Raw genomic sequence first — 14,090 nt, 5'->3', positions numbered from 1 at the left:
CTTGCTCACTGAGCTACCATTCCTATTGTTGACAGACAGCTCCCAGAATTCTTTGGGGGAGATGTCCCATGCTATAAAGACACCTTGGGTTTGCTTTGAATGTACGGTGTGGATCTGCGTGTAAACATTTGGATGCAGGCTAAACCTTTCCAAGCTGTCGGGATTTTTAGGGAGATCTTCCTGAGTTTCCAGGTCCAGAAGTTGGGGAGGTTTGTTCTGGACACCTCTGGAACGTGCAGGCTTGTAGCCTGGGAGTGCTCCTGGACCCAACAGGTGACTACGGTAGACCTCTGCACTCCATGCCCTGGTAAACTTCAGGTTGGACTGCTGCAATGCACTTTTTGTGGTGCTGCCCTTAAAGACGGCACAGGAAGCCCAGCTGGTCCAAAAAGTAGCAACCAGATTACTGCCTGGGGTTTTACGTAGCGCTTGCATGGCCTCTTTTCTGTAAGCAACTTAGGCCGCAAATATCTGAAATGCCACCTCCTCCCCTATGGACCTCCTGGGCGTTCAGATTTGCAGAGGGGGCCCTCTTGGTAGTTCCACCACCCTCAGAAGTTCAGGGGATCGTGATCCAAGACGGGGTCTTCTCTGCGGTGGCCCCTAAGTTGTGGATCTCTCTCCCTTGGCACCTTCATGAAATAGGTTCCGGGAAAACCCCCTGCAATGCAGGAATCTCAACTAAAGAATAAACATGGACCAATTCACAGATGGAAGAAAATCTGCCAGGTGCGATTGGGTCACACCCATGCCACACCTTGAAAGCGCATTTAATGCACCTGGCCTCCACCCAAGAATCCTGGGAATTGTAGTTTAAGGGTGCTGGGAACTGTAGCTCTGCGAGGGGCTGCCCAGGATTCCTGGACCGGGGATAAATGTGCACTGAATGTGTTTCAAATCTATGATGTGCACCGTAGACTTGAAGGTCCTCTAAGAACAGCAGCTGGGCCCAACATCTCTGGAGCCCGAACTTCATATAATAATGAAGGGCGGGACCTCAAGGGAAAGTCTCTTAAGAAGAGGAGTGGGCAGGTATTGTCATTTCCTCCCTCTGCCATCCAAGACACAGATCCCGACCATCTTTTGACTTTTTTTTTTAATTTTTCAAGCATACATTACACTCTCCAGAACAGGTCGGAAGTTGGAGGGGGGTGGGAACAGCAGTGCGGGGGGAGAAAACATTTAGCAATCTACACCACTCGTCCTCCACCCCACCAGCCCAACCTTCCCGCCGATCAAACACACCAGATTCTCTTGCATCCACCCCTGTGAAATTTCTGTGCGAAGACTGTTGCTTCCCCCCTCCTTAAAAAAAACCAACCTCTTTTAGGAAGCTTCCTCGTTATATTTAGACATATTGCCCCCCCCAATAGATTTCCTTGTTTACAAAAAAGAAAAAGAGAACATATTTTCAGCAAACAAGTATACATCTGAATAGTCCAGCTATTCTTTCGCAAAAGCGATTGTTTCGACGCCAGCCCTGCCGGGGCGAAACTTAAGCAGTTTGACACGGAGTCACCCGTGAAAATCGCAGAGGGGAGAGGTGGTTTCAGAAGTTTTGGGGGTGGGATGAGGCCGGCTCTGACATTAGGCAAAGTGGTGATCAGGGCGGGAGGCCGACAGTAGGTTGCACCAGAGGCCACGGCAGGCAGAGTCAGAGCCGACTTCATTCGCAGCCTGAGAAAATCTCCTGTTTGGTGTGGTTGGTCTCGGTCGCACCAGAAATATTTGGGGGCAGGACAATGAGTTGGGGCTCAAGGAGAGGGCGTCCAAAGTTATGGGGAGCAGGAATACAGGCGCATTGTAGCATAGCTGTATTTCTAAGCCGGTTTCCTTCAGGAGATGATCGGGATTTGAGATTAATTTGGAGCAAAAGGACGGTTCCGGACAGGACTGGAAGATTTCTTCAGCTCGAATGTGCCAGGGGGGAAAGTTGGCTGGGTAAGGAGTGTAAACTTTGCCTCTGTGCAGTAGGTTAGTTTCCATCCTACATCCACGCAAGCAGGAGGCAGGATCCGAGTTCGAATCAGGAAAAGGAAGCTCCAGGATGGGTTGAAGGAGAGCCAATGAGGGGTGTGGCCTGGGGAGAGGGGGCGTGGCCTGCAGATGGTTCTGAGGGCCAGGCAGAGGGGTTGGGAGGGGCGCTTTTGGCCTCCAAGATGGAGGCTCCTCAACCCTGAGGTCTACCAGCTATCTGATAGCCTCTGGGTGATATCGAACTAAGTCGTACTGAAAGGAGACCCAGGGAAATCAAGGGAGCATTTCAATAGGTATACTCTGAGCTTGACTTAGCTGAATCTCACCCTCCTGCATTTGTTAATCTTTTTTTATGAAAAAAAAGGTGGTAAAATGGCAGTAACAAGACAGCTGCCACTTCCCTGAGGAAAAAAATATTCTTGGCCTGCACACATAGAAATGAAGACAACCTCTGATATATTTCAAACCTGTTGTGTAATGAGCAAATGGATGGAAGTCTTCCTCACCTTAACATGGAAAAGCAAAGAGGGGTTTTTTTTGGGGGGGGCATCAACAGACAACAAAGCTGGCATTGCTCAGGAAAGCTAAGCATCCTTTCCCCCCCCCCTTTAATGAACAGAAAGATGTGGGCTTTTTATTTTTATTTTTTTGCAGTGGAACCCTAAAGCGCTTCCAGAGTTCAGCCTTGCTGGCTTCATATATTCTGCAGCGCCCCTGCTAATAACGAGAGAGAAAGAATGTGGGTGGGAATGATCCACCACCCGGTGCCAGAGCATCACAAGGCCTAGAACAGGCATCCCCAAACTTCGGCCCGCCAGATGTTTTGGACTACAACTCCCATCATCCCTGACCACTGGTCCTGTTAGCTAGGGATCATGGGAGTTGTAGGCCAAAACATCTGGAGGGCCGTAGTTTGGGGATGCCTGGCCTAGAAACTTGGAATCTGAAATGCTCACCCAACACCAGCCCCCCCCAGGCCTTCCCACCCCCTCCACCTCAGAGTTTCTCCTCCTCTTAAGAAACCCCATTGAGTCAGGAGGAGTAATTCTGAAGTTATGAACTGGCCAGAGGGCTGCATTTCCTTCCAGGGGCAACATGCCAGCTGTGGGCAGTGCCAGGTAGAAAAGTGGGCATAGCAAGGAATATATTTTTCGCTTTTGTGCAGTGCACATTTTCACACAGTCCTCTCTGTGTCCCCGTCAAGAGTTCAGGGACAGATCCCAGCCAGGTGACATCATTCAAGATGCGAAGGAGGGACAAAGAGGGGGCGTGGCCTGGGGAGAGGGGCGTGGTCCAGGGAGAGTTCCGAGGGCCAAAGAGAGCAGCCTGGGGGGCCAGATTTGGCCTGAGGTTCCCCACCCCTCAGGAGGAGAGTCAGGATTAGTCCTTAGCGATCAAGATGGGGGATGTTTCTGCGGAGAATTTCACAGGGTCAGAGAGAGGAGGTTCCAGAAATTGGAGGGGGGTGGGCAGGGAAGCATCTGCCACCCACCTGAAATTGCCGGACTACAACTCCCATAATTCCCTCACTGTCCGTGTTGGGGTTGCTGGGAGTTGTAGCCCGAGCACCTCTAGAGTCCCACATTTATGGTTCGACGGGAAGAGCTGGGGATCAAGGTCCTGCAGCCCAAGCGAGATCTCAGTGAAATGTCCCTACCCTAACAGAATGAAGAACTTTGCCCAGCTGTGTGCTTTTAACAGGAATAATGCATTTTTTAATATATATATAAAAGGAAGTTCCAAAATTGCCTTGATGTGATCCAGAGATTTTCTCCCTCCGTGATGCTTTGTGGCCAAAGAGGTGACAAGACCCTGCTATCGTCCGGGCCAGATCCTCTCCATCTTCCGTGTTTGTTCTCTCATCTCTGGAGGCAGAGTCGCTCCCCTTTGCCTGGTGAAACAATTCTCCCGTTCTGCTGCCCTTTGGTAGAGGAAGTCCAACGTGCAGAGGCCGCCCTGCGTGTGGGATGATTTGGTGCAGGAAACCCCAAAGAAGCCACACCCCATCTTTAGTGACTGGCACAGAGGAAAGGTCTTCAGGAGCAGGAGCAAATGCTGGCCAATTGTGGAAGGTGGCGACTGGCTAGTGCCTGTAACGTCACTAACCACACTCTGGCGGGCCTTCCAGTCATTTCAGCAAGGCTTTCACATGGGAGTTTCCGGCAGGGTGGCACTCTGCCTCCCGCTCTTTAAAAAAAATCATGCCTCATGGAAATGTCGATCTTTCTCCCCGTCCCCAGAAAACGCCCCAAAATCCAGTGATTTCACTTCCATGTAAAAAACAACAACAACAGTTACAACAAGTTCCTCTCCAGATTGGGGGAGGGGGGATGAAACAGAATGCACTTTTAAAAAATGAAGCAAAATGGCACACACATTATACATTTAAAGCACACGTACGCCGAGAACTGTAGTTAACCCCCTACAGCGCTACAATTCCCAGCACCCACAGCAAACTACAGTTCCCAGGACGATTTGCCTGGATGTGTCTGGAAGAGGCTTTGGATGTGCTTTAAATGGATAGCATGTTCACAGACGAGGATGCTTACTGAAGCACCGGGCGTAAACCTCCCTCAAACACCCGCCCCGATTCCTTGCAAAGTTGCGAGAAAGCAAGATGCGGCAGCCACGAAATGAAGGACGGCATGAGAGACTGACGGTCCAGAGATGCTTCTGCATTTTTTGGGGGGGGGGAGAAGAGAGAGAGGAAGCGGCAGCTAAGGGAGTGTTGAATTCAGCCCAACTTCTTTCTATGCAAATCTGGGAGGCGAAAATTAGCGGCGGAATAAGCTGCTGCGTTTGTTGCTGACGCTCTTTTGAAAAAGAAAATCCGATCCGATTTCGGGACATTTGGAATCAGTTTGGAACAAGTTACGAAGGGTGATCGGTGCCTTTCTGAGCTTCGCCGACCTGCCTCGACAGGATCCGAGCAGGTCACTCGAGCGAGGGTTGTTTACATACTTATTTCTTTCTTTGGGTTTTCTCGATTTGCTAATTTGCCCGGGACCTGCGAGAAGAAAAGAGATCAGAATGAGCAATTACATTCCCTCTCCACCTCCTGCCTGCTCCTCCACCTGAATTGGCAGGGACAGTGAAATCTACTTAGAAAACAGTGTCTAAACTACGTATTTTAACTCAATACTTCCCTGGCAGGCTGCTCTCCAGGCAGTGGGGACTGTGGGATGTGATACATTAGGTAGCAGTCAAATACAACATTCCTTGTTTTCCTAGAGTGGACATGCAAAGGGGATGTTTGTTCCAGCCAGTCGAAAACTTCCTGTTTCCTCCTGGGGTGGAGCATCTTTCCTTTTGCATGTGACTAGAGGTGGGCGTGACCTTACATGTGCAGGTAACAAAAGCACAAGGCACGCAGCCCCCCTCCCTTCTCCATCTTCCTTTTGTTGTGTGAACTGCAGTGACTGCCGGCCTGCAGTCACTGGGATTAACCCCCCCCCCTATGGGGTAGATCCACATGTATATACTTTGTAACTAAGCCTGCCTTCAGGGATCCAACTGTGAACTGATGGTGTGAGTAAACTTCTTTTACATACTTTACACACAATTGTGGCGTGTTTATTCTTTTAAGAGGGATATAGGGAACTTACCAGGAATCTAATATTGAGAGGGTTAAACAAGCCTGCATCCAGTTTTTTACTGTGCGTTTAAAAGGGGAATGTAAAACTCTGCTAAGTTATAGAACAGGCACCCCCAACCTGCGGCCCTCCAGACATTCTGGCCTACAACTCCCATGATCCCTAGCTAACAGGAACAGTGGTCAAGGATGATGGGAATTGTAGCCCAAAACATCTGAGGGCCAAAGGCTGGGGATGCCTGTCATAGAACTTGCCAGTGCAAGTTAGTAAGGATATTAATAAACAATATATCCTCTCCTACCTCCCTGAACATTCCCACAGGGACTACAGCTCAAACCTTGCGAAGAGAGCCTGGATTCCTGCCTCTACGGCAGAACAAGCAGCTAGTCCTTAATGATAAGATGGGGAACTTAAAAAAGGGGGGGAGGAATTTTCGTATCTAGCAAGGTACTTACATGGAGAAGGAAGCGGGGGAAATCCCACAGAGCTACAAAACGTGGGAGCTGCTCCACTGTCGATCTCGGCCGCATTTGGATCTCATCTCATGCATTGCCCCCGTCTGATGGAAGAGAGAGAAAGAGATCGAGGTTAGGACTAAGCATCAGGAAGAACTTTCGGAAGGCAAAAGCTGTTTGGCGGTGGAACGGAAGAGCTTGGAAGGTGGCGGGCCCTCCTTTTTCAAGCAGAGGTTGGGTGGCCCATCTGTCAGGATTCCTGCATCACGGGGGGTTGGACTAGATGATCTTTGGGTTCACTTCCAAGTCCTCCATATATGCTATATAGTAATTGATGGCCCCTAATAGGTACCGTATTTTTCGCTCCATAAGACACACTTTTTTCCTCCTAAAAAGTAAGAGGAAATGTCTGTGCGTCTTATGGAGCAAATGTGTAGTCCCTGGAGCCAAATTGCCCAGGGGCCAAAGGCAAATTGTGCTTTATTTTTTTTTTTTAGAAAGAGCTAAAGGCTAACAAGAGGGGAAGAGGGTGTTGCAAGAGATCGGGGAGGGAGATAAGGGAGCTTCCGGCCCCTTGCCCAGGCCTCAATTGTTGTCTGCAGAGAGGCTGCTTGTTTCCCCAGCGACATGTGACTGGCTGATTAGATTATCTATCTGGAAACTGTAGAAATGGGTCCCTTTCCTTTCCTAGAGAAGCTGCAGAACTGTGAGTTGAACCCCACAAAAACAGGGTTTTTTCCCTTTGCAAGGTAAGCCCAACAGCGTTGAGCTGATCCTCAAAAACAGGGCTTTTCCCATTGGCAAAAAAAAGCTGCACAACCTTGAGCTGATCCTAAAAAAATGGAGCTTTCCCCTTTGCAAAAGAAGGGACAATTCAAGAAAGCAAAATATTTTTTTTTCTTGTTTTCCTCCTCTAAAAACTAGGTGCGTCCTATGGTCAGGTGCGTCCCATGGAGCGAAAAATACAGTATCTCAAGCCATTTGCACCTATTGTCCTGCAACCAGTCCATGCAGAATGTAGGCACCCTATATACGGAAATGAGCAAAGCAGTGATATTTTAGGGAGCAGGTGAGTAGGCGGAGCCCATGGCTTACATCATAGGAGCCTACACAACACAAAACACTGTTGCTGTATGTAGGTTTTATTTTATTTGTTTTTTTATCTTATATTTTGCAAATGTACATCCAGTTTTTCCTCCCTTTAAATTTTTTGGGTCCCCCAAGAGAGTGGGGCCCCAAGCTATAGCTTGTTTAGCTTATACATAAATCCAGCACTGGGGGTGAAGAGGTTGGGGTGGTGAAGGCAGGCGCTATCTCAGCTGGAGAAGCAAGGGCGTGGCATCCGGCTGTCGTTCGAATCTCCCTTTCGCACACAAGACTCTCAGCGCCAGCCGGTCGAGGAAGGGTGAAGCCCAGGAGCACACAGAGGCATGTTTGCAAAAGGGGAAGGCAGGCTGTGGCAAGCCCAGACTCTGCCAGCCCTGGAATTCTGAAACTCAAAATCTGTCTGCTGCAGCTTCGATCCTGTTTAATAAGGAGGGCTCTCTGTTCCTTGGCAAATATCAAAAACGTCCTCTTCCATCTCACCTCATTGTTGGAGGGGTTGCAATAAGCTTGGCACAGCTTATCCTTTATGACACAAATGGTAGATATTATGAGGGTTGCCATACGTCCGGATTCTTGTCCTTAAATTTGCTCAACAACTTTCCTTTAAAAAGCTGAACAATTTCCCCAAAAAGCTCAGCAACTTTCTTTGCGCAATTTCCCCCAAAAAAGCTCAAAAAACTTTGTGTCCGGATTTCTTGAAATATGGCAACCCTAATGTTACTCAAGTAATCAGGAAGATGGAGTATTTAAAGAAGAGAGGAAAACGTTTGCAGAATATCTGAAGAATCATGTTAACAGGTTAAACTTTAGCAGGGCTGCAGTAAATTCAGCAGTTTAGAGTATATAAAGATATGGTGCGGAAGAAGAAAAACAGAATTTATGGAGCAATTTAAAAATGCAGCAGCCATAATGGGTATATATACAGAACCATGGAAGGGGAAGGGAAGTTGATGATTCTGATTGTATGAGTAAATTGAATGGAATGTGAAAATGTGTAATGGAAAAATGTATATATTTTTTATGTTAAAAAAAATTCTAATGAAACGAGGGTTTGCTGTCCAAAATTAATGCTGCCAAGTATTTCTGATGACACCAAGATAGATATATTGTCAAAAGAACTGGCCTTATATATGACCTTGGCAGATGATCTAGTAATTTCAACTCAATGGAAAACAGCCCATAATTTTGCATTGGACACTTTGTATCGCTCGCTTTGCAATATCGCTAAAATGGAGCAAATTATGCATGATTTGAGATATTGACAAGGACCAGAAGTTCCAGACACTTTTAATATGACTTGGCGTTCCTTTACAGCTAAACCAGTCCACATCACAAGCCTGGAACCAGACTTGATAATCTGTGAATGTTGATAGTCTCTACTCATTCTACATGCCTGATTTACAGTTTTGTTTTTCATCTTTAAATTTGCAACTGTGGCTGCAACTGCTCTCTCTGGTTTATATAAAATGAAAATAATAATAATAATAAAAACTTTACAAAACCCAAAATAGAAATGAGGCCTGCTTGGCAGTCACCCTCAAACAGCCACCAGAGGGCAGGCGAGGGCAAACCTTTCTTTCCCCACAGAACCTAATGAAAAACCCACTTTCTGCCATTTGCTAGAGTGGGTTCTTTTAAAACCCTTTCCAAAAAATGCACATGACTTTAGCAGTTGTGATAGAGTTGATAATTACTGGGATCATTGAAGAAGATGTAAATTCCCAGTGTAATTTCCCCACCCCTTCAGAGAATTTCCCCACACAGAACCACAGCAGGGGAGTCAGGGGTCAACAATTGTTTTCAGCAGGGGGCCGGTTCACTGTTCCTCAGACCTTGTGGGGGGCCAAACTATTTTTTTTTGGGGGGGGGAGAATGAATTCCTAATTCCAAATGCCCTTTAGGAATCTAGATAGACTGCCACTGGAACTGGAGGCTCCACAAGAGCAGAAGAGCCCTGCTAGATCAGGCGAAAAGCAGCTCATTTGGTCCTGTGTCCTGTTCTCAGGGCTGCCAGGGAAGCCCTTGTGGGGATTCCCAGCAACAGAAATGATTCAGAGGCATTTCCTGCCTCCAACAGTGGAGGGAGAACCCAGTAGCCACTGATATCTTTCCCCTCCTCCCTGAATTTGTCCAATCCTCTTTTTAAAGTCATCCAAGTTGGTGGCTATCTCTTGCCTCCTGTGGCAGTGAGTTCCGCAGTTCAGCTACGTGCTGCGATCTCACCCAGTGCTGCTTGTGTACCCAAAACAGCTTCATTATCCACAAAGAAGGCGTTGAGGTGATCAGCAGGCTTGGGGGTAAACCCAGAAACACATAATAGTAATAATAATAATAATAATAATAATAATAATAATAATAATAATAATAGGAAAGAATCACATCTTCTTTAGACCTTGCCAACCAATGTGCTTTTATCAGCGGTTGGGAAACGTTTGTATCCACTGCATGGAAATGCCCAACTCCTTCCTGCTTGCAGAACCGAACCCCGGAAGAGAAAGAGAGCAGAGGCTTACCATGGGAAGACCCTCGTTTGCCATGTCTCCGGACCCAATGTGCGTCAGGTGGACGAAATTCATGGGCTCCCCTATCATGCTGCGGTCGATTCTCCGCCGCGTCTTCTTCGGCTGCGGGGGGGGGGGGGGAGAGCGGAGAAACAGGATGGAAGGGAAACATCACCACCGGAGTCGAGGAAACACAGAAATGGGGGCTTCGCCTGAGCCAGAAGGCGAGCAAAGCCTTTGGCGCATTGAAAGCTCCACTTGGAAGAGTCCGGCTGCCGGGTCAGGCCAAAGGGGGTCCATCGAGTCCAGCCCCCCCCCCTGTTCCCACAGTGGCCAAATGGCCCTAAGAACCTGGAAATCTGGATAGACTGCCTCTGGAGCTGGAGGTTCCATAGGAACACCAAAAGATCCTGGCTGCTGGATCAGGCCAAAAGGGACCCATCTCTCGTCCAGCATCCTGTTCTTAGAGTAGCTAACCAGATCCCTGTTGGAAAACCGCAAACAGGACCTGAGCACAAGAGCCTTCTGCCCTCCTGCGGTTTCCAGCAACTGATATTCAGAAGCATTGCTGCCTCATGAAATTGTAGAGTTGGAAGGGACCCCGAGGGTCATCCAGTCCAACCCCCGCAACGCAGAAATCTTTTGCCCAATGGGGGCCTTGAACCAATGACCCCGAGATGAAGAGTCTCGTGATCTACCGCCTGAGCTATTGGTAGCAGATTGTAGGATGAGGGTGATTTCTGTTTATTTATCATTAGACCTGTTAGTGATTAATTACCGAAAATCTCTATGTGATTTAAGAGACGGTTTTTAATGTTTGATGTCTTATTGCCTTTTTACGTTTTGCTGGGGAAACCCAGTCAAGATATACCTTGTACCATAGAAACAGGAGAAAACAACACGATCCGTCCAAATAAACAGCTGCAGGGCAGGAAACTTTACCAGTGTGTTGGTAACAAAAAAACCCCCAAAACTCATTACCTCAAGCCACTGTCGCAGTGTACATTCAGTGTACTCTGATACCATCCTAAACGGTCGAGGCTTTCCCCCAAAGGATTCTGGGAACTGTAGTTTGCTACAGGTGTAAAGTGTTGGCAGGCGACTGCTCCCCGTCATTCCCCTCCCAGAGCTACAGTTCTCAGGGTGGCTTAGCAGACAACCCCTCTTGGGGGGAACTAATAATAATAATAATAATAATAATAATAATAATAATAATAATACCCCACACATCTGGCCGGGCTTCCCCAGCCACTCTGGGCAGCTCACAGCAAACAGTGGTACCTCGGTTCTCGAACATAATCTGTTCCGGAAGACTGTTCGACTTCCAAAACCTTTGAAACCCGAGGCGCAAAGGGCTAGCTGCCCTTTTTCCCATTGGAAAAATGGAAAAACACGCAGTGCAAGCCGTTCGACTTCCAAGGCGCGGTCGAAAATGGAAGCAATTACTTCCGGGTTTTCGGCATTCGAAAACCGAAACGTTCGGCTTCTGAGACGCTCGAAAACCGAGGTCCACTGTATCTAAAAACGTAATAAAAACATCAAGCCTTAAAAAAAACTCTTGTCAACTCTATGCCCTGGAGCATTCCAAGGGCAAGAGAAATCAACCCCAAGGGTCGAATTCAGACCTCTGGCCTGCTTTTCTCCGCTTCTGGGCTAAGAGATGCTGGACAACCCACCTGCCGTGATTTCTCTACGACGCAGCAGCCCAGCTTGTGCCAGAAATCGCTCATATTCGTTGAGGATTCCAGCTTTCCGCCTAGTGGGTCGATCTCCTCTCAGATACTGGTAAGCCGGACCCCTTTCCGCGTGCTGGATCCCTCTCTACGCCAGAAGGTTTCTGCGACCGCCGCAACCCAAAGCTGGTTTCTTCCCCACCACCACTGCAGGGTCCAGAAGATTCACGCGATGGCCTCGGAAATCATTCCGCGAACTGAGATGATTCCGCCGTTCCAGAGGAAAGACGCCAGCGGAGATTTGCGGAGTTCCTTCCTGTGCCCTGACAGCGAGGCAGACGCAAATAGGGCTGCTCCTCAGATGTTGTTTGAAGTCTACCTTTGGGGAAGGGAGGAAAGAAAAGAGTGTCATTTAGGAGATTTTTAATATTCCTTAAGAACATGAAGGTGTCAGAAGAGGCGTTCTGGATCAGCCCAGCAGCCTGCTCTCATAGCAGCCATTTTACGGACAAGAAGCCAGGGGAAATGGGTCGCTGGTCTGATCCTGCAGCAAGGCACTTCTTTTTATATGAAGGGCTACCCCCCCCCGCTTGAATTGCTCTGAAACCCCACCCACCCTTGGTGAAGCCAGGGTCCTGTTGAGGAACAACAGATCGGCCAATGGGGGGCTGAGCTCTGACTTCCTGCAAATCCTGCCCTGCAAATCCTCCAATGGGAGCTGCATGATGACAGCATTACGTTTCTATGTATATAGGAAGAAACTGCAAACAGCATCAGCTACGAGTACAGTGGTGCCTCGACTTACGAATTTAATCCGTTCCGAAGGCACCTTCGTAGGTCGAAAAATTCGTAAGTCGAAAAGCGGCATTGGAAACGCGATTTCCCATAGGAATGCATTGGAAACGGAAAAATTCATAAGTCGAAGCAACCCCATCTAAAAATTCGCAAGTCAAAAAAACCCTATCTAAAACCGCTGTGGTTTCCGTACGGATGTCGGAGAAATTCGTAAGCGTGCGTCCATTTGCCCCATTCGTAAGTCGAAAAATTCAGTTGTTGAGTCGTTCGTAAGTCGAGGTACAACTGTATTAGGATCGCAGAGGCTGTGCCGTTTTTTTGGCCAATTAATTTGAATTTCAAAGATTTTTAACAACTTAACTATTTATTACGAGTTTAAAATATTTTTTATAAGTTGGTTCCCCCTGATGTTTCCATTCCCATCCTTTCCTGCTGTATTATATGACATACTTTTATCTATTACATTTTCCCTTCATTACAATTAATTATTCCTTAATTTCCCCTCTTTTTAAAATTCATTGTCGATTTCCCATATGCTGCTATGTTGGATCCTGTTCGCACTTCCATGGACTTTAATATTTTCCAGATAGTCCAAAGAAGGTTCCAAACTTCCATAAAGCTTTCATTATTTTGACATTTTAATCTCTTAATTGTACTGTCTCCTTTGTCGTCGTGCCCAAGGCTTAATAACCCTTTCCTGCCCTGTTTTGATCATCAGGGGAAAATTCTCTTTTGGGGAAGACTGTTAATATGACTTTCCTATGGAAGATTTTTGACGATTATTTAGCGAATAATTAGATATCTAAAAGTCAACCGGCAGAGTACACCTGAACCCAATATAAATTAAAGAAGAGATAATGATGTAAATTGATTAAGAATTGTGCGATATAAAAAGGTTAAAAGTTTATGAATTACAGAGAGGTAAATTGGAAGTCAGCATTTAAAGATTTTCTTTGTTTTTGTTTAATACCTTATGTGTTGCTTTTTATGTGGCATTTGGTATTTGTTTTTTGTTTGTTTTTCATTGTCGTGTGTTTTTGTTTTTGTGTTTTGCTTCCCCCCTTTTTTGTTTTGTTTTACTTTGTAAAAATATGTAGATGAAGAATGTTTTGTGTTTGTGTTTGTAATTCTGTTGTTTATTAATGCTTTTAATGAGAAAACTAATAAAAATTTATTTAAAAAATAATAATAATACGACTTTCCTTTCCTTTCCTTAAAAGAATACCTTCTTACTGAAGGGCGTTGCAAAGCAGATCAGACCCAACAGATAAGACCTCCTTTTTTTCTGGTCGACTTGACTGCTCTTTGCAGATAACAGGAAACCGAGAGTTTCCATAGAACCAGACTGAAGTCACTTCTTTTTCTTTAAAAAAAGAAAGAACTCTAAACGAAAAAGGACCACCACTTCCTCATTTTGAAAGCGTTGCCACAGAGAGAGGCTCAGCAAGAGTCACCGGCTCTGGGGCTTGGATTTCTCAAGCTTTCGCGGCCACCTGCGTCACACGACGGGCCGGAAAGCCATAACACAACTGCTGTGCAATCTGATGTGTGTTTACTGAAAATTAAGCCCACTGAGCTCAGCAGAGCTCGCTCTGCGTTGGATCCCAGTCTTGCAAATAATAAAAACCCCAAATTTTTAAAAATACAGAGGTCACACCCGCACATTTTGAGCACTCTTACGACACTGGGACGCAGCTGTGTCAGGGCTTGCTGATCAGAAGGTCAGCGGTTCGAATCCCTGCGACGGGGTGAGCTCGTCAAAGTGCAAGTAGATAACTAGGTACCGCTACAGCGGGAAGGTAAACGGCGTTTCCGTGTGCTGTTCTGGTTCGCCAGAAGCGACTTTGTCATGCTGGCCACATGACCTGGAAGCTGTACGCTGGCTCCCTCGGCCAGTAAAGCGAGATGAGCGCTGCAACCCCAGAGTTGGTCACGACTGGACCTAATGGTCAGGGGTCCCTTTACCTTTACAACACTTAAGGAATCAAA

General features: G+C 47.0%; 1 protein-coding gene across 3 annotated transcripts in view; it reads right to left on the bottom strand.

Moving 5' to 3' along the window:
* Nucleotides 1-2,334: 2,334 nt before the first annotated feature.
* CDC42SE1 (CDC42 small effector 1) overlaps nt 2,335-14,090 on the bottom strand; it is a 37,878-nt gene continuing 26,122 nt past the window's right edge. For 2 of the 3 annotated variants that reach the window (XM_035099009.2, XM_035099010.2), the window contains 4 exons: nt 11,310-11,681; nt 9,646-9,756; nt 6,026-6,129; nt 2,335-4,984 (listed from right to left, as the gene is read on the bottom strand). In XM_035099009.2, coding sequence (XP_034954900.1) covers nt 6,058-6,129; nt 9,646-9,756; nt 11,310-11,363 — 237 coding nt within the window. In that variant the 5' untranslated portion in view covers nt 11,364-11,681 and the 3' untranslated portion in view covers nt 2,335-4,984; nt 6,026-6,057. Of the gene's footprint in view, nt 4,985-6,025; nt 6,130-9,645; nt 9,757-11,309; nt 11,686-14,090 lie in introns of all 3 variants that reach the window. The other variant, XM_035099008.2, reaches the window with a different exon arrangement.

Source organism: Zootoca vivipara, chromosome 17, assembly GCF_963506605.1.
Source record: "Zootoca vivipara chromosome 17, rZooViv1.1, whole genome shotgun sequence".
Lineage (NCBI taxonomy): Eukaryota > Metazoa > Chordata > Lepidosauria > Squamata > Lacertidae > Zootoca > Zootoca vivipara.
This window is presented reverse-complemented; position numbering and strand designations above follow the sequence as displayed.